Here is a 21,039-nt window from a genome sequence, read left to right as displayed (position 1 = left end):
TTATATATATAGATAGTATAGTTTGCTCATCTTTAAGATAAAGGGATTGCCTAGATGAGATCTCAGGTCCCTCCTAGATCTGACCATCTCAAACATTCAAAATCTCCATGGTGGTGCCGAAACCGGTTTGGCTCAGTGGATAGAGCGTCGGCCTGCGGACTGAAGGGTCACAGATTCGATTCCGGTCAAGGGCATGTGCCTGGGTTGCGGGCACATCCCCAGGGGGTGTGCAGGAGGCAGCTGATCGATGTTTCTCTCTCATCAATGTTTCTAACTCTCTATCTCTCTCCCTTCCTCTCTGTAAGAAATCAATAAAATATATTTTAAAAAAAATCTCCATGGTGATTCTGGTATTTAAGAAATGTAGACAGGGTGACCCTCATGGCCCCAGCCTCCAGGAGAGCTCTGACAGAGTCTGGCTCCTGGCCTTCCTCCGGGCCAGGCTGAGCCCTGCAGCATCCAGGCCGGCGATCATGGCCCCATGCTCCAAGCTCACTGAGCTCCAGGCGGACCCTCATGGACCAATTCATCAGGCCCACCCCATGTCCCCCAAATCTGGTTGGCCATCAAGGACCCAGCTCCAGACTCTCCCACACAGACCTAAGTCCCAATGTAGGATCAGGCACTGGGCCTGCCCCAGTAGATCTAGGCACCAGCTGGCCACTGTGGCCCAAAACACCAAGCCTCCCCACCTACTGACTCAGGCACCAGACTTGCCCATCTAAGGAGTCTAGCAGCAAGCCAGCCCATGAGCACCACCAATGGCCCAGCCAGAACCTCTGGGCAGGCTGACTGGAGAAAGACTTTCCCTGCCGAAGCCATTCTGTAAACACTGCTTCTTCAAATGTGCACACACCAGTGCAAGGCCACAAATAATAAGGCTGTGGAGAAGATTAAATATGTTATTCCATAGAAAACATGTGTCACAGTGGCTGGTATACAGAAAGTGCTTAATAAATGCACAGGAGCTTTTGCTTTAAAACTCAGTAAGCTATCATCAACTTAGTTCTCTGTGTCCTTATCACTGAGTTTGAAACTCTTATCAATTTTTTATGATGATTTTTAAAACACAACATAAAACTTAACAATTTTAATCATTTTGAAGTGTACAATTCAGTGATATTAGTGACATTCACCCTGTTGTGCAGACCTCACCACGATCCATTTCCAGACTCTTTCTCACTCCAAACAGAAACTCTGTAGTCACTGAGCACTAACTGCCATTCCTCTCCTCTTCCAGCGCCATGTTCAATTACTGCATTGACCCAGCAATTCCATTACATATACACCAAATAGGCTGATTTCTAGGTATATACACAGTCAAACAGATACATATATGCCAATATTCACAGCAGCACTATTCACATTCAGCCGAAAGGTGGAAACAACCTGAATATCCACCAACAGATGACTGCACATACAGAAGGTGGCTTGTTCATACAACGGAATGCATGCTGCAACACGGATGGTCCTGAAGGCATTGCGCTAAGTGAAAAAGCCAGTCGCCAAAGGACACGTCTCATATGCTTCCACCTACATGAAGTATCTAGAACAGGCACATACATAAACAGAGACGGGAAATAGAGCAGAGGTTACTGGGTGCAAGGGGCGGAAGGATGGGGAGTTATTGCTTAATGCTGACAGAGTCTGTTCAGGGTGATAAAATTCTGGAAATAGATAGTGGTGATGGTTATACAACATGTAATTAATACCACTGAACTGTATACTTAACCTGGCACATTTATGTACATATTTTACTGCAGTAAAAAACAGAACAAAATGCCTTTCTGTCTGTGATTTCAGGTTATGATTCCTTGAGCCACTGCATCCTGAATTCCTCAATCCATCTTCCTCGCTCATGCTGATGCACAGCTTGCCCATACTTTTGGAGGAGGGAGCAGAAATAAATGTTGATACATGGTTCATGTAGTTCCTCTCTGAGGCTTACTCCTCTGTCCCCTACATGTCGCCCCTAAGCTCCTACTTAGTCTCATGAAAATAGAGGAGTGCTCACCATGTAAATATCTGCAACCCTTGGCTAAATGCGTGTGAGTGGTTAAAGGGAAACATTCCCTCCTTTCCCGGAACTAGTATTATGAGTGAGATAAATCTGAAAATTAGCCAACTTCCTTGGGACCTGACGTGGGGTCAAAGGGCATCTCACATAATCAGGGCACACTCACCATTGCTCCATGTGGCATGTGTGGTACGTGATCCTCCTGTGCCCTCAGGCGGTGGCCTCAGCCTTCAGCGCAGCGGCATAGGTCTGTGGTTAGAGCGCCGGCTGCAGGCAAACTGCCCTGTGACCTAAGGAAAGTGACCTCACTGCTCTCAACCTGGCTCCTCATAAATTAATGGCTGAACATTAAGTTTCGTAATGTCCATGGCACACCCATCTATAAGCTGACCTTAGTCATTAAGCGCTCTGCCTCCAGCCACACTGTCTTGAGCTCAAAGACCATTATTTATTTTCTGCTCTCACATGAAAGGCTCAGTGAGTTTGGATACACTAAGTCTGAGTACCCTATACTCAATATTTAGATTGTGTAAATACACAGTGCATCTGAGAAAGCACTTCTAGAATACGCTCCAGGCTCTTTTCAATAAAAGGTTCCATGGTCAAAGCCAGATATGTAAAATGCAAATGTGCCTTAAGGATCCATGCCAGTCAACATGCCAGCAGGCATGATGAGGAAGGCACGGAATATGTTTTTAGGAATGCACATTAGTGGGGAGAGGGGCAGGGACAGGTGAATCTAGAAAGAGAGTGTTACCAAGATCCCAGAAGAAACACACGGACAAAAGAGGTGAGATGGATTTAGAGTCAAATTAAACAAATGTCTTGATTTTGCTGAATGCTGCTCCTACTCATGCCACTTAAAACTCACCGGGTGACACACACAACGACAGCTGCCAGTTAGAAGCCCTTACTTTATGCTGGGAACTCCACAGGTGCTTCACATTCAGGATTGCTCACTTCAAGGACAAGACCGGTGGGATCAGCCCTGCCACAGACAAGGCAGGAGGCTCTGGGAATGGAGGTACTGCTTTTCTAGGGTCACACAGGAACAGGCAGAGCCAACATTCAAAACCCAAGTCTTTGTTCTCACTGCACAGCCTGACTGCAGGACGCAGACCATCTCAAGAGCTGCCTTCCCAGCTCTCGGGCCCCTCTGTCACCTCCCAGCGGCCACACTGTGAAGGCCTCCGGTGGAACAAGTCTGGGCACTGCAGGGTGGCAAAGTCCATCTGGAAGGGTCTTTCTCAATGTGCATCTGCTGCCGCCTCTGGCTTCCTGCCAGTTGCTGAGCTGTTTTGTCAAATGTTTAGAAACTATGGCGACTGGCTGAGTAAATAACTGAAGTTGTTATGGCAACCATCAGAAACTTCATCTAAACTTGTATCTCACAACTATTCGAAATTTATGCCCCAGTTGTTGACAGGGGAAAATGGGGAGTTTCTTTTTTGGGGGGAATAAAATGTTCTAGAATTAGGTGGTTATACAACTTTGAATGTACTAAAACCACTTTATAAAAAAGTGAATTTATGGCATGTGAATTATTTCTAAGTAAAAACAACTCTGGCTTTAATAAAAAGAGTCAGATATTACCAAGTCCTGGAGAAATGTGGAGAAACTATAACCCTCATATATTGCTGGTGAGCGTGTGAAATGGTGTAGCCACTTCAGGAAACAGTTTGCCAGATCCTCAAAAAGTTAAACAGTTACTTTATGATCCAGCAATTCCACTCCTGTGCATATAAAACCCCTCAAAAGGAAAATATATGTCCACACAAAAACCTGTATGCAAATGTTCACAGGAGCATTATTCATAATAGCTAAAAAGTAGAAACAGCCCGGCTGGCGTGGCTCAGTGGTTGAGCATCGACCTACGAACCAGGAGGTCAGAGTTCGATTCCCGGTCAGGGCGCATGCCCAGGTGGCGGGCTAGATTCCCAGTGTGGGGTGTGCAGGAGGCAGCCACTCAATGACTCCCTCTCATCGTTGATGTTTCTATCTCTCTCTCCCTCTCTGAAATGAATAAAAACATATTAAAAAAAAAAAAAGTAGAAACAGCCAGAATACCCAGCAGCTGACAAACAGGTACATGAAATGTGAGATACTCCCTATGCAATGGAGTATTATTTGATCTTGGGAGGAACAAAGTACTGACACATGCTACAATATGGGTGAATTCAAAAATATTGTGCTAAGTGAAAGAAGCCAGTCATAAAGGACCATCCATTGTACGATTCCATTTATGTGAAATGCCCAAAGCAGGCAAGTCTATAGAGAAAGAAAGTGGGTGAGTGGCTGCCTAGAGCTGGGACGGCTAAGGGGGAAAGGGAGAGCAACTCTAATAGGCATGGGGTTTCTGTGTGGCATTGAAAATGTCCTAAAATTGACTGTGGTAATGGCTGGACAGCTATTGAATAGCTACACATCATTGACTTGTACTATACAATTTAGGTGGGGATTACTAGTATATCTCAATAAGGCTGTTAAATATTTATAGGCTCATTTCCATTACTTTTTGAAATATTATTTACCTAAAACGATGCCAGCGAAAACTTGTTGTAACGCAGCCTGTAACCCTGCTTAGTTGACTAATCAAGGGGATTAAATCCTCTTAAAGAAAAAATAAGCCCTGCCCTGGCCGGTTTTGCTCAGTGGATAGAGCGTCGGCCTGCGGACTGAAGGGTCTCAGGTTCGATTCTGGTCAAGGGCATGTACCTCGGTTGCAGGCTCATCCCCAGTAGGGGGTGTGCAGGAGGCAGCTGATCGATGTTTCTCTCTCATCGATGTTTCTAACTCTCTATCCCTCTCCCTTCTTCTCTGTAAAAAATCAATAAAATATATTTTAAAAAGAAAAAATAAGCCCTCACCATAATAACAACTGGACTTAGATGAGGCCAAGTTCAAGGTTTAGCAGGTTTATAGAAATGCTGCCTCCAGGAAATCGATAAATAATCATGTATCGTAATACTATTGCTCTATTTTTTTTTTTTTTAACAGTACTAGCCTTGGGGTACATGAAAATGTACTATAAATTAAGCTAGGTCAGGGAGCATAGGAGTGAGTTTACCTTAATGCATGTTTCTTAAAGAGTACTGAAAGAGCGCTTACCGACAAGCAGCTCATGCCTGGTTTGGGATTGAAAGTCACATTTTAGAAACTATTCTGTTATTAGAAAAATACTCATCTGTAGAATTTTGGAACTGTACTTGTCTGGGATGTTAAGACTTCCCAGTAAAGAGGAGAGCACGTCTGCCCTGCCCAGCATGAATGTCTGCAGTGTTAGTTCCCACACAGAGTGGCTTATGGAGAGGCAGGGCGGGAGACACACGCAGGGTCCTGGGCAGGACTCCAGCTAAAGCGCGGCTGCGGAACCGGGACCGTGTGGTGGAGCCGGGGTGGCGGGGGGGGGGACGACAGGCTAACGAGAGTCGTAGGGAGAAACCGTCGCTGTGACTGTGACTGGACACGGACTGAGAGCACGGGCCTCAGGGATCTCAGGGTAAACAGGCAAGCGCCCAGTAGTCCGAAAGCTTCCCGCCTTAGGCCCCTTTCGGGTCAGAAAGGGATAATTCTACCCTCAAAAATAGCCTTTCATTCAGTTTAAAATTCTTTTGCCCACCTAGACTTACCTTCCTTTCAGAAAACCTAAAGTACAAATGAAAACGTACCCTTTACATGTAAAAACTCTACAGATAAGCCAGAGGTAAATCACCAAACTTTAACCGAGTGTAGACATGCCATTTCTATTCAGAAATCTACTCACTGCTCAGAAAGGCATGTTGTAGATACACATATATGAACATCGTCATTATACAAAGGAGAAAAGTGAAGTGCAGAGCAAATAGGTCTCACCAAGTGACCTAGAACCAGAAGTAAGATTCAACTTAGGTTTTACAACTCTTAATTTGGCTTCTTACACTCTTATACTCATTTTATATTAGATGCAAAAAAATAAGCTTAACATAATCTTTATAAAGACGATTCCCAGGTTTTATAAACATATTATTTCAAGTGCATTAGGGGGTAGTAATTCTACACATATCTTCTCACTGGAAGTAAGTACTAAGCAACTTTAAATTATACCATCCCACCTAGGAAAACTGGGATAAGGCCATGGAAGGGAGGAATACCGTAAAAGGAGTCATAATCGTGAAGCTATGACTGACCCTGATACATATGCAACTACATCTCAGTTCTTAAAAATATCACAAGATTGGATTAGAGAGGTACAGTCAAGCTTCCCTTGAATTATAAAGAATAAATCAATTTATATAAATAGTACTGTATATATCATAGCTAATGTAGGTCTTGACAGAAAATGCTTTCATATTGCTTATCAAATTTATTTTAATTTGCTTTAAGACTACTAAGGAAAAGCAAAGACAAAGGGATCAATTAACTGGAAAGTCAAATTATGAGCTCCATTAAAAAGTTATCAGGTTATCTTATAGAATAAATAAGGATTGATTTGTAGAAAATGGAAAATTTCAGTTTTTACTCCAAATTAAAAAATACTGGCCCTAACTGGTTTGGCTCATTGGATAGAGTCTGCGGACTGAAGGATCCCAGGTTTGATTCCGGTCAAGGGCATGTACCTTGGTTGCGGACACATCCCCAGTAGGGGGTGTGGAGGCAGCTAATCGATCTCTCATCGATGTTTCTAACTCTCTATCCCTCTCCCTTCCTCTCTATAAAAATCAATAAAATATATTAAAAACAAACAAACAAAAAAAACAATAAAAAACAGACTATGGCAAATCCGCCACAGACGCAGAAGAGAGCAGCAGGTGAGAGGAGGCAGTGCATGGAGTGCACTGGATGCAGAGCTGGATGCAGGCGGCTGGCCTGGGAGTGGCGCTGACCAAGGAGTCCCAGCGGGGGATGCCCCAGAACCCTCCACCCCACCCCCGCCCCCCCACCCCCACTTCTGATACAAAATAGCCAGAGGCTGCGTTTTCCCAGGGCTGCCCTGTCATCCAGGCAAAATAGTCCCTACTTCCAAATTTTAATCACCAAACCACATGCCCAATAAGTTATGCTCTGAATTACTTTGTAACCGAAGTGACTATACATAATTAAAGCTTGATGCCTTATTCAACATTATATGTTAATGTATATATTCACCCACTGAGTGAGTTGGAAAGATTTTATAGAGTAAGACTATACAAGCTCATAAACTCACAGGTTAGAGATCAAAGCCACAATGATGACAGAAGAAAATTTTTGAGGCTAATTTTGGCAGAAAAGGGTCTAATTTATAAAGGAAGAGAGGACTCTATATTCAGGGCATCTCTCTCCCCACCCCCAAATGTATACACACTTTAATATTTTTAGATCAATTGATGTTTCTTGCTTTTCAGATTTAACTCATTGGGATTAATAATTATTCAAAGTGTGTACACAGTTTTTGGGGATACCCTGTATTTAAAGTATCTAGTATGAAAACATGTATAAAGAATGTCAATTTCAGCACATTTATTACAGAGCATACTGGGAGTAGCCATACAGAAATGGTTAAACAAAGGATGGTACACCCACACGGCGGGACGCTAGCAGACACGGCACACGCCCGCACACCACGCAGCTGGGTCTGTTTGTGCGCCTGCAGAACTAGCTCCGGACCATACTGAGAGAAGACAAGCGAGAGGCAGGGCCGATACAGTGTGGGCGGGAAGAAGATGTGTTTTCAAGGAGTGGCACAAGCAGTAATTAAAAACAATACCTGGTGGGACCTTCCTGGCCGTGCCTGTCTTGGTTCTTGGGCTTCTCTTTCCAGGTATGCTTTCGTCCTTTCCCGAGAAGTCCTGTCCATCCTTGGGGCCTTCGCAAGCAGTATTTTCTGAGGTCTCACTGGCGGCCGCCTCACAGCTGGGTGTGCAGCCCGCGTTGTTGTTGAGACTGTCCTGCTCGGACGCTGCAGGGTTGCCCATGGCACTGTCACTGCTGGTCAGGCGGTCATGCCTACACCCGTCAAGTCGATTTTCATTTTCGTCCGATGCAGAAGGCAAGCGGGACCCTACACTTTCCACACCGCCACCAGGATGACACCCATCTTGTGGTTCTATCTGAAGTTTACCTGCAGGCGGTTCACTGTCATCCATTAGAGCATCTTTTGTTGAGTCCTGTGAGTTTCATTAAAGTCCTTCCATGTCTGCAATGACAAAAAGAGAAAAGCTGCTTTATTTTCTAAATTCTGGATCTACCAGGGAGCCTCCTTTCCTCTTCTCTGGGGTTGCCTGACTGACACAGGGAGGCGTGGGAAATGCCTGGCACTCACTCCCGCCCCCTCTCTCCCACTTGTAGTCCCACCCCTGCTCCCCCCCACCCCCCTCCCGCTTCTCGTTTGGACACAGTGGTTCTCAACCCTGGCTGATGTTTATTACAAATAAACACGCGAGTAAAGTCTATCGTAAATCTATCAAACCAGAGTCTCTGTGGCTCAAGCCCAGAGACGGTGTATTTTTAGTTCTCTAGGACATTCTAATGTGCATCATGTTGGGACAGTTGCCTCAATGAAAGAAATTACTGGTTAGATGAGGTTATCTGCTAAAATCGACCACTCATGCTATAACTGGACATTTAACCGGACAAGTGAAAGTTAGTTGTTTAAGTCCTTGTCTGGCCAAACACCAGCAATATTTGCAAATGAAAACATTTATATCTATTTAAAATAAATTAAAAAAGGCATGTGGGGAAAAATTCAGGTAGCATATATTTATACTATTCTCATTACATCTTTCACATTCTGAAAATAAGCCCTAAAAAAGTACAATTGTGAGCAAACTCCTTTTATACAATTAAGAATGATAAGAAAGAGAACACCATGATTAACTCTAGCCTATTTAGTTTAAACTTATATCTGTTTCGAGGATCCTGCTAACATTTTGAAGATCTACAAAATGGATTACAAGCCCTTAATCGGTCACATTTTATCCACTCTTATCAAAAAGTACATTACATTTTAAGGGAAATGGTGTCAGCCAGATTTAGTTTTATTTCATGACAAATATGATTTTGGGTTTGAATAAAATATAATATTCCAGTAATTCTGAAAAAAAAAAACAACCCCTCAATAATAGAACTTTTTAAATTCTTCTAATTAATAAACAAAAATGCTTACTCTTTAGACATGTAAAGTACAATTCTTTAAAAATATGAAAAGGAAGTATAAACTATATCATCAACTCTACCCTGGTTGTATCATATGCTTTCAACATATTTTGCAACTGGAATACTTTGATTCAGACATAACAGAACTGCTTGGCAAACATAAAAGTATCCAAATCTGACTGGTATCATCTTCCTTAAAACATATACTACTTATCCTCAATGGATAGGTATGTGATGTAAAAAGTAAGATGATTTGATTTGACTAGAATAACTTAGTGTAGAACTAAAAGAAATTCTAAATAGAGGGGGTTACTATTAAATGGTAACAGAGGCTTTGCTTACGGTGATGGAAAGACCTGGAAACGAGAATGGTGATGGCTGCATGTCAGTGTATAATTGATGACACAGAATTGTAGACTTAAAAATTGTTAAAATGGCATGTTTTATGTTATTTACATTTTCTCACAATAAAAACAGTGAAATTTATGTGGCTATGTAGGACAAATGTCAGACCTTAAAACTGGTAATCGCCTCGATTATTTTATAATTTAAAGAAACAAGCCATAGTCTACATGTATTTGCAGTTGAAAAGCATAAAGGTTTTACTTTTACCTGCAAGTGACACGGAAGTCACAGGCTAAGGGGGACAGTGGGAAGTAGAAAACCGTCTAGAGAGCCCCAAATAGTAGCCATCCTGTCATGTCGAGTCACTTCTGTGCGTTAGAGACTGTGCCGGGTACTTCACGTGCCTCATTCCCAGTCCTCCCAGTCCTCCCAGTCCTCCGAATAAGCCCGTTATTGGGCCGCATTCCCTCTGGGCTCCAGGTGGAGACTCTGAGGCCCGAGAGGCAACAACCCCTCGCTTCAGGTCATGTTCCTGGAGGGAAGTGGAACTGGATCGGAAACCAGGACTTCCTGGGCTGCCCCTGGTGCACTGAGCGTGATGGCTGAGAGCAGCGGCAGGCTGAGGCTCAAATTCTGGCTCTGCCATTACCAACGGTGTGACCTCGTTACCGAGCACCTCCAAGCTTCACTTTTCTCATTAGAGAGGAGAATTTTAAAGCCCGCCCTGAAGTGTTGTTTTTGAGGCTCACACAACACGGCAGGCAGAGCACTCAGCAGGGTGCCCGACCCCCAGTAAATGCTGAATGAAAGTGGGCTGTCATCACTTGCACAGACTCTCCAGGTTGGCATTCAGCACTGGCAGGTCACTCGCGCAGGTTGCACAGGTCTCAGCCTCTGCCCCACGGCGGGTTCAGAAACGGCGCTTTCCTGGCCTCCCAGGAACACTTAGGTTCTTGATGACGGACTCAGGCTACCAGCACCGTTTGAGAATGCTGGGAAGCACTGCTTTGTGACGGGGCATCTGATTTCGTTCCTGGAATGCTTAAGCGTCTGACCTGCACACCTGTTTGCGATGATTCAGATATCGAGAAATTAGTGGTTAAGGCTCTTGGTGGGTATAAATTACAGATCATATTCACAGCCTCGCTGAGTGTCATGCGAGGCCCTGAGTGAAACTCTTCAGATCAATGCTTTCATTCAATCCTCACGGTTCCTTAGCGGACAGATAGTTTTAGCCCCATTGTACCCATTGCAGAGACAAGTATCGTATCTTGTCAAGAGTCACTCGGCTCACACGTTGAGGCATGAAATTTGAACGAGTTCTGATCCTGAGGCCACATTCTTGTCATTATGCCCTACGGACAACGGGGAGAAATCTGTAACCGAGAGCACCTCACTCCAGTGAGGTATGCCCCAGTGAAGAATCTCCACCCGACAGCAGGGGACACACATCTGATGACCAAGGTCAAGTTCCTGGAAGTCTTCTCTTCCAGGACCCCTGGGAAGTGTGGGGTCCACACAATGCACCATTTCCTACATGGCCTGCCTTCTCCTGTTGACAACCATTTAAAGCTATATGCAGGTGTCTCCCCAAAATGCAAACACACTATGTCTGTAGATCCTATTACATTTTGAAAATGAAATGTATTTCAATAAACACTGCCTTTATAATTATTCAAAGTGTGTATACATTTTTGGGGGGACACCCTGATATGCTATTTAAGTAACTATTACCAGTAGCGTAGGTGTTCCTTCCTTTGGGCCTCAAGACATGTTGCCTATTAGTTTGTAATGACAATTAGTTTAATTCTCAAAAGGTAACTTTGTAAACTACTTTTTTTAAAAAAATATTTTTATTGATTTCAGAGAGAAAGGGAGAGGGAGAGAGAGATAGAAACATCAATGATGAGAGAGAATCATTGATCGGCTGCCTCCTGCACGCCCCCCACTGGGGACTGAGCTTGCAACCCGGGCATATGCCCTTGACTGGAATCGAACCTGGGACCCTTCAGTCCGCAGGCCGACACTCGATCACTGAACCAACCCGGCCAGGGCTGTAAACTACTTTTTAATACTGACTCTTATGGTCTTTCCACAGCATGAATGTCTTATAATTATTCTTACAAGACACCTACCAATTCTTCAAGTCCTGGCTGAAAAGTCAATCCAATTTGCTTACCCTGACCTCTCCCTTCCAAAAGGCCCATACATAACATACCCACTAGAGCTGCGGTGGCCAACTGGAGGTCCGTGAGGTCCGAAAGGTTGGCGGCCGCTGCTCTATGGCAGTCTGTACCACCACATAGAGCCCTTCCCAAATACTGTCCTACATGGTATATTTTTGCTATGTGTCCTCCTAGATGTAAGCATCTGGATGCCCATAACCCAGCCACAGGTAATTTTTATTCTTCACAATGGCTAGTCTTGGGCCTTGTTCTTACAGATACATGAAGGAGTAAGGGAACCAATTTTCTACTGTTTCTCTCTGAAAAGGAAAAAGTCAGGCACGTGGATTCCCGTCCACTTCCTCGGAGAGGTAAAGGGACCGATCATACAGTATTTGGCTTCTGTCTACATTGCTGACGCACTTCAACTAGAATATTTTAATTTAAACAATAGGATAACTTTCTTAATGGGACTTGTAATCACTGTAGTCCTACCGCTTTTGGAAACAGTTACAGATGTTATTTTTGCCTCTTCTCTCTCCTCTTCCCCTCTCCCTCAATGCTAGACCAACAATATTTTTATCAGCCTTTTAAAAAATGTATAAAATACGATGAATTCATATGAAAAATATGATACAGTCACAATGTTGATGTTCGTGCACCTGTATCTCACCATGAGAATGCACTTGGGCAAGGGAAGGTCTCCAGGAGAAGGAGACCCAGCTGACACAGGGCTGAGCATTATGCTAGCGCTGCGCAGGGCCTGGAGCCAGAGGCACAGCTGACGTAGCATTCAAGGCTCTTTGCCGTATCTAAACTGTATGTCTATTCTGTGAGAGTCCCTTTGTCGGTAACCAGTTCTCAGGAAAGGAACAGCCACATGCAGTCACTGCACTGATTCCGGCTGATTTTGCCTTTTGAAAGCATGGCAGTGCGTCCAGCTCAAGCTTCCAGCTCCTGCGGCAGAATCGCATTCCAAATATGTCCACTGCGTGAAGTTATTTGACATGTTGACTCTGTACCGCTGAAGAATGCCAGGCAAACATGCTGAAGTGAGGCTTATAAAAACCTGAAAACCACAACACTTCGAAGAAGCTTTACATAAACAATTCAGTGTGACAGGCTAACAGAAAGAAATCTACATTTTGTTAGAAATATAACCTCAACTCCAGGTTGACTTGACTTCACTTTTGAGACATCTGATGAGAGTACAAACATCAGGTGTTACTAAAATCTAAAAAGAACGGAATAGTTAAATATATAACATTACTCAATGACTTTATTAAAATGCTTTAAGGAGGTATGTGTGCCATGTTTCTGTAATTCATACAAATTAGGCCTAAATACTATATTTTTACTTTTGAAAGAAGCTGAAGTTCTTAAGCATTAACATGGGACCCCCCAAGTTTAACTTTGATAATTTCTAGTCAAAACAAATAAATTTAGAGGAAGACAGTAACCAGATCAATTAGGTATTCTACTAAACCTAAATTCAAAAAATTTTTAAATATATATATTTTTATTGATTTCAGAGAGGAAGGGAGAAGGGGAAAGAGATTGAAGCATCAATGATGAGAGGCAATCATTGATCGACTGCCACATGCATGCTCCCCCCCCACCCCCCCTGGGATCAAGCCCATGAACTGTGAGCCATGCAGGTGGGGCAACCCTAAATTCAAATTTGACTACTCATAGTCAACTCAGAATTGAGGAAGAAAGTCACCACACCCATATAGTACTGGGTTTATATTTATTAATATTAAAATGATGTTGATCTATTTAAATACACCCTATCATTAAAATGAATTTCACTTTTTATACATATATACTAGAGGCCTGGTGCACAAAATTTGTGCGGGGGGGGGGGGGGTGCCTCAGCCCAGCCTGCACCATCTCCAATCTGGGACCCATCGTGGGATGTCCGACTGCCCGTTTAGTCCCGATCCCACCCCAGGATCGGGACTAAACGGGCAGTCAGACATCCCTCTAACAATCCAGGACTACATGTTCCCAACTGCTCGCCTGCCTGCCTGCCTGATTGCCCCTAACTGCTTCTGCCTGCCAGCCTGATCACCTCCTAACCACTCCCTTGCCAGCCTAATTGATGCCTAACTGCTCCCCTGCCGGCCTGGTCGCCCCTAACTGTCCTCCTCTGCCGGCCCAGTCACCCCCAACTGCCCTCCCCTGCTGGCCCAGTCACCCCTAACTTCCCTCCCCTGCCAGCCTGGTCACCCCTAACTGCCCTCCCCTGCTGGCCTGGTCACCCCTAACTGCCCTCCCCTGCTGGCCCGGTAACTGCCAACTGCCCTCCCCTGCAGGCCATCTTGTGTCTACATGGGGGCGGCCATCTTTGTGTTGGAGCGATGGTCAATTTGCATATTACTCTTTTATTAGATAGGATTTTTTTTCTTAGATAGGATTTTTTTTTATTGATTTCAGAGTGGAAAGGAGAGGGAGAGATAGAAACATCACTGATGAGAGATAATCATTGACTGGCTGCCTCCTGCACGCCCCCCAGTGGAGTTTGAGCCTGCAACCCAGGCATGTGCCCTTGACTGGAATCAAAGCCAAGAGCCTTCATCCACAGGCCAACGCTCTATCCACTGAGCCAAACTGGCTGGCGCTGAATTTCACTTTTTATTTATTTATTTAATCAACTTATAGAGAAAGTTTATTTAGAGAGTTACAGAGGTAGAAGAAGTGAGCCAGCCGGGCTGCGTGGGCTGAAACAAGTCACAGAGGCAGAAGGAGGGCTCCTGGAGCTTAGCAGAGAGAAAAGCAAAGGTAAGGAGCTGGGGGTGGGGGTGGGGGGAGAGGAAGAGGGAGAGGAAGGATGGGGGCGTGTTCCCCAGAGGGAGCACGTGTGTCATTTCACCTTTTAAAAACTTTTAAAACATGGTTACTAGAAAACAAAATTCCCCATGAGGCTCACATTCCATTCCGCCGGAAAATGCTGCTCCCTGGGACATTGCCTCGACAGTGCCACCTGAGCCACAGTTGTGGCTCAGGATGATTCACTCCAGTCCGGATTCTCTCTTGCTAATGTAAGCTGTGCGGTAGGCATTTCCTGGCTACAGACATTAATGTTACTATAATTAAACAAGGTCAATACTAAAGGAAATAAGCGCTATATGCTTCTAAGTTACGTTTTTAAATACGTCTGTATATCCTATTTTCAGGATGGAAACCACAGGATCATGCATTCCCATTTTTTGGTGCTTCTCCATGCTCAAAATATTTCTGGAATTTCATGAATATAGCATAGTAATTAGAATAAGTACAACAGTCATATACTATTCTTTCTGAGATGGTGCAGTGCAGAAGTAAACCAGATTGTTTTAATATTTCCTTATTAAGAATAAAAGTTTGGTTATAAGGAATTCATTCTTCATGTAGAAAAAAGAAAGGTCATAGAAAAGTGATGCCATAAGGCTAGAAAGAGGATAGAAATGTGAAAAAATATATAACAAAACTACAGGAACATAAAAGGAAAAACAAAAATAAATGATTAATTATAGTCAAATGTTTCTCTTCAGATATGAAAAAATAACTGAGACTATGTGACTCGTAAGCCCCGAACAACCTTGGGGAGCCAGCTTGAGAGAAGGGAAGCATAACTTGTTGCATTTTCCTCAGTCCTCCCTTTCAAAACGGGGCTCAGTTCAAGATAGCTTACTCATCCCCAGAGCCCTTGAAATAAAAGTCTATCACACATGGAAACGACAGGTCAAAGCCGCACCGTGGGTATCCACGCGGTGCAACGACAGTCATCTCTCCCCTCGCCTCCCTCGCTTACACAGACATCTACACGTTTTATTTAAAGATACAAAATAGAAGCCAATCTACAGAACAGTATGAGCTCAAGGACACCTTTGGACACGCAAAAAGCATGTTTAGCAATAACTTCTAACTTCTTCCACTCGCTCATTAATTAGAAAGTTTGCCTACTTCAGGGTGATTAGATTCATGGTTTAAAATGTTCCTAGAAACTGACTTCTAAATAACTTGAAGATAAAGGATGCCTTTTCTTTAGTCTCACAGGTAATACTACATACAAAAATGGAATCACACAGAAGTTGTGTTTATTTGGTTTTGAATGCTTCTTTGTAATAAAACCTATTACACCCATACTTTGAAGCCACCAGCAGGATCCAAGAACTTGAAAATACTTTTTGTTTCAGACCAAAACCATCCCTTTTAAAACAAAAATTATGTTTCCTGCTACATATCTGCTACATATCTTCACGGAAACTGTCTTCCTAATTTTTAAACTTTAGCATTTTGCTACACAACTAGTGATATAAAGCAATCTATCTATACTTTAGTAATTAAATGTACACATAAAACTATACATTTTATTTTGAAAGGATAATTTTTGCTAATATAATGACAAGAGAAACATAGTTTGTTAGACAGTTATTGAACAATTACTAAGTATTTATCTATAAAATGTAATCTTCACACAGGTCCTACAAAGTAGTTCTATAATTATATCCACATTACAGGGGAGGAACAGAAAGATTAAATAAATAGGCCAAGGTCACATAGCTAGTACATGGCAGAGTCAGAATTCAAATTCAAAGAACCTCTCTCTTGAGCCTACATCCTAAACCACTATAATCACTTTTATAATAATTTAAAAAAATCAACCATTCTCAGATGTATATTTTGTAAACACCAAATTGCTAGCTTTAAGGAGATAGCAACACAATTTCTAGTATTCTGAAATGTTTTCCAGATACAGAGTTTAGAAAATAGGTTGAGACAAAATACAATAAAACCTACCAATAAGACTACTTATTTGCTGTACTCCTTACACGTGAAGAACTCATTTTTTAGGTTTATACATTAATCCATATAACATCCCTATTAGAAATCATCATTGGATATTGAACACGGCCCCTGGTCCACAAATAATAATTTCTAGTAGGCAGATCACAGGTATTTGCAGAACAAACATCGCAGCTAAAGCAGGGGAAATACAATGCAAGTCTCCAAACCTTGACAGTGTGCCCAAATGAGTAAAGCGACTGATTCCACGAACCCTACTGCATGTGTATTTGCTCATAAATTACAGGCACACCCGCTGTACTAATCCAGGTGCATATTCGAATACACGAGTAAAAATGACCATGAACACAGGATGAAAGAGTTCTACTTCTGGCAAGGGCAGACTAGCTCATTCCAGACAAACCCTCCGGAGGACAGTGACTAGCAAAGCCGGAAGAAAGCTTCAATGTGGACGTCAGAAAGGCTGGGCAGAGCTTTCACGTACAGAGCGATTCGATGCCCACTGAGAGAGGGAAGCCTGTGCTTTCAAGTGGCACCTGAAAGGCCTACCCCCCACCCCCACCCCCTGCCTCCCGCCCAGACCAGGTGAGCCTGAAACAGACCAGCCCTCCAGGACTAACCCCAGCGGATCATCTCCAGCTCGGGCTGAATTAAGGCGATCTGCACTAACTTGGCTGCCTGCTGGCAACACAAATAAACTCTCTCTGGAAGAAGCAATCCAATAGTGGCTCCAATTATCTCCCAAGGTTTCCATCTGTAATGCCCAACATACAGTACAAGATAACCAGGCATACAGGGGATCGAGGTGTGACAAAAATCTGGGAGGAAAAGTAGTTAACAAAGAGATGCACAGGAGATCCATATACTGGAGAACTTTAAAGTAACTATTATTAAAATGTTCAAGGGCTTCAATGAACCGGAGAGAAAATTTCAGAAGAGAACTAAACCGATAATATAGTGGCAACAGCAAATAGTTTATTTTGCTTTTTCATCTAATCACTAGATGTGACTTAAAAACTCAAATGGATATTCTAGACCTAAAAATACAATAATTGAAAATATCCCAGGTATGGAACTCAAGGGTAAAATTTATTACTTTCCTAAAGATTTTACAACAACAAAGAAATGAGTGTAAGATAATTTTTGAAATCATTCAAAAACGGTGTCTGATAACTCTTTAATCAATTTAAGAAAACTTCATTTGAATGAGTTGCAAAAATAGTAACTTGCCTAAACGCTATCTCCTATTTTTTAAACCCAGTAACTGATACGCACTGGGCCTGGCTAAGCACACTTTACTCTCATGAACAAATCTTCACCTGCAAGATCTGCTTCTTGTCTTACACTGACTTATGTATGTTTTCCTTGCAGTAGTGCTAGACCAGGGGTGGGCAACCCCTGGCACGCATGCCAAACATGGCACGCATGCCAAACATGGCACGCCAGTAACTTTTGCTGGCACACGAAACCCTCTCTTATAATCTTCCATTTACAATTTTTTTCTTAATATCGACTTTTTTATTTTTCAGATAAATTCAGTGTAGGTGCATCTTAGAAAAATAATTTTACATAACATGTATACATTAAAAAATAAATGTATTTTTCATCATCATATACTGTGTTTTTGTCGCTCGAATGAATTTTATTATTTCTTCAAGGTTCTTCACATACGTACACCTTAAGAAATATCAAGTAGGTGTAACACGTTCTCAAAAAATTAGGGTTGGCACGCAGAAGAATTTTGAGTCAGAGATTTTGCTGGTTTTGGCACGCACTCACAAAAAGGTTGCCCACCCTTGTGATAGAACAAATACTAGCCTGAATGAGACCTTACATCCCTAACCTTCTGTTATAACTGAATTAGTGCGTATGTAAGATACCAATCCAGTGCCACCTTTCACACAGCGCACACCTATGTGTCTGTGCCGCCATCAACAGTCCTGGGCAACTTAAGAGCTGATACATTACTAAAGGCCCAGCTGTTTACACCTTGTTTGTTCATTCCGAACATCTTTGATGTTTAATACATAAGTGCTATCCTGGAGTCCCCATGGTTTCTGTGCAGTTACTAAGAAAAAAAAGAAAGAACATTGAATTCAATAATAGCAATGGATAACATGAATTACATTCAAAATAACTGAGAAAAAAATTTCCCTGCATTTAACTTCTAACAAATAAATCCACACTGTGCTATACTTTGCAGGGAGAGACAGCAAGACTAAAAGAAGTTGGCTAATGGCTGTAAGAAAACTACAGCTCCAAACCATGAATCGGTGGGAAGCATTAAATGTAGCAGCAGGAATTCCCTGAAAGATTTTTAATCAGCGACGTGATTAGGGTTACACATTAGAAAGAGCACTTTAGCAACATGAGGTTTCTCCCCTTTTCAGGATGAGACAGAGGATGCTGAGAGGAGAGGAGAGGGCAGTTGGGAGGGAGAAGTTAAGGATGAGAGGAGAGAGAGCACTAAACAAATGATGGTGCGAAGGCAGAGGAGGTGGGAAGGCATCCAAGACACGGGCAGAGGGACAAGCCTTAACCAGAAGGGGTGCGCTTTGCGTTGTGACAAAATGACTGGGGGGAAGGGCACTGCATTGGGGTGAAGTTGGAGGCATTTCCACTTCATGGCATGTCTTTCAGGGAAGCAGGGAGCAGGATATCTGCTGAAGGCTGGTGGGCTGTGAGAAGGGGGGGCTTGGGAAGCACAGAGAAGGTTCAGCCAGTGGAATGTGGGGGGCTGCTGCTGCGGGCCCGCTGAAGTGAGCTCCACTGTGAATTCATAGTCGCACTCTACTCGGTGATAGACACTGTCTTCAAGTTACCCTACCGGTGCACCCCGTCCCCAGTAGCAGTGAAAGGAGACTCTTTTACCCTAACCTTCTCCATGAGTCCAGAGAAATGCTGCCATGTTCTCAGTCGGTCTCACTACCAATTTTCATTTATTTGTTCTCCTGCTCTTTATTCTACACGGCTCTGGCATTCTTCTTACTCCCGGCTTTATGTGGGCAACTGAATGCAGTCTGCAAAATCCTTGCCTCTGGTTTATTTCATTTAAGGAAAATGAATTCTTAAAATCCTCTTCTATGTTGTAACTGTCCTCAAATGTATACCAGAATTTTATTTAAAAAGTGATAGCACTGCATTTTAAATATACGTATTTTTAAATTAATTTCAGAGAGGAAGGGACAGGGAGAGAGACAAAGAAACATTAATGATGAGAGAGAATCATTGATCAGCTGCCTCCTGCACGCCCCCTACTGGGGCTTGAGCCCACAACCCGGGCATGTGCCCTGACCAGGAATGGAACTGTGACCTCCTGGTTCATAGGTTGATGCTCAACCACTGAGCATCACCGGCCGGGCAGCACCACATTTTAAATCAGAAAACTTGAGTTCTCTTATTATCTCGCTTCCTAGGACCTAAGTTCCCTCTAGGATTTCTCTCTAACTTTAACATTTGATGACTCTTATTTGTTCCCAAGTTCTCTGCTACTTGTCTTTTACTGCTTCAAGTCTAAAATAAAACCAATTTATCACTTCCTAGTGCCTTGTTATGTGAGCTGCAACACTTGTTATCTACTTAAAAAGCACAGCTCCAGGCAAACTCGCGCTTTTTCTCCTGCCACCTTTCCCTGTCCAAGGTCCCTCTCCTCTTGGTGAAAAACAAAGACATAAGGTCGCCCTGTGAATGGGAACAGGATGCGCCTGCCCCACATCCAGAATACTGGTTTTTAACTATTTACACAACACAGATGCTAACTCTTTGTTTCCCACAGGGCTATTTGAAATCAAAAGCACACATTTGGCCAGCATTAAAGGGTTAGTTTGAGGACAGGAAACAAAGCAAATAAATCTCCACGTGGAGCCTGAACTCTGACCTCAGAAGTCCAGGCTGAGCTAACCTGACTAATGCAATCAATCACAGCTGTCTACTCTGAATAAGATGGACGTACTGGATAAGGGGGGGTGGGAGGAGCAAGGCAGATGAGACTGAAAGGACAGAACAGGACTGATAGCTGCGCCCCTAACCCCTCTTCCAAGAAAAAGCCACAGAATGTATCAGTTACTCAGCCTGCCCTTATCTCGGCCAATGGGAAAGTGGGGGAAACTAGCCCAAGGCCAAAAGTATGCTAGTCACCCCGTCTTTGTGTAACCAGACCCTAGCTGCAACCTGCCCTTGCGTCACTAGCACCCGGCCCTCACTCAACCAACTGGAATCGGCCAAATCAGTGGTCAGAGTGTGTCCCCACCAACCCCCCCCCCCCCCCCCCGACCCCAAGCCCTATAAATTCTTTGTTCTCTTGGGACTCGGGGCCCTTTCGCACCCTATCACTGCATCAGGGGGAGAAAGAGGGACCAGGTCCCGGGCTTGAATAAAGACTCTATGCTTTTGCATCTGACTCGGTGCTCCCTGGTGATGTCCTTTGGGGGATCTTGAAATCTGGGCATAACAAGACAATCTGCCCTGAGGAGTCCAGGCTCTAACACAGCGATTCTCAACCTGTGGGTCGCGACCCCTTTGGCGGTCGAACGACCCTTTCACAGGGGTCGCCTAAGACCATCCTGCATATCAGACATTTACATGACGATTCATCACAGTAGCAACATGACA

At 43.4% G+C, this 21,039-nt stretch overlaps 1 protein-coding gene across 1 annotated transcript in view; it reads right to left on the bottom strand.

The window, feature by feature from the left end:
- Positions 1 to 21,039, bottom strand: part of CNST (consortin, connexin sorting protein) — a 75,256-nt gene that overhangs the window by 39,281 nt on the left and 14,936 nt on the right. The window contains exon 2 of the mRNA XM_081114394.1: positions 7,740 to 8,168. Within this exon, the coding sequence (XP_080970520.1) occupies positions 7,740 to 8,118 (379 nt within the window). The 5' untranslated portion in view covers positions 8,119 to 8,168. The remainder of the gene's footprint in view (positions 1 to 7,739; positions 8,169 to 21,039) is intronic.

The sequence above is a fragment of the Myotis nattereri genome (genome assembly GCF_964212035.1).
Source record: "Myotis nattereri genome assembly, chromosome: 20".
In the NCBI taxonomy this organism is placed as follows: Eukaryota; Metazoa; Chordata; class Mammalia; order Chiroptera; family Vespertilionidae; genus Myotis; species Myotis nattereri.
This window is presented reverse-complemented; position numbering and strand designations above follow the sequence as displayed.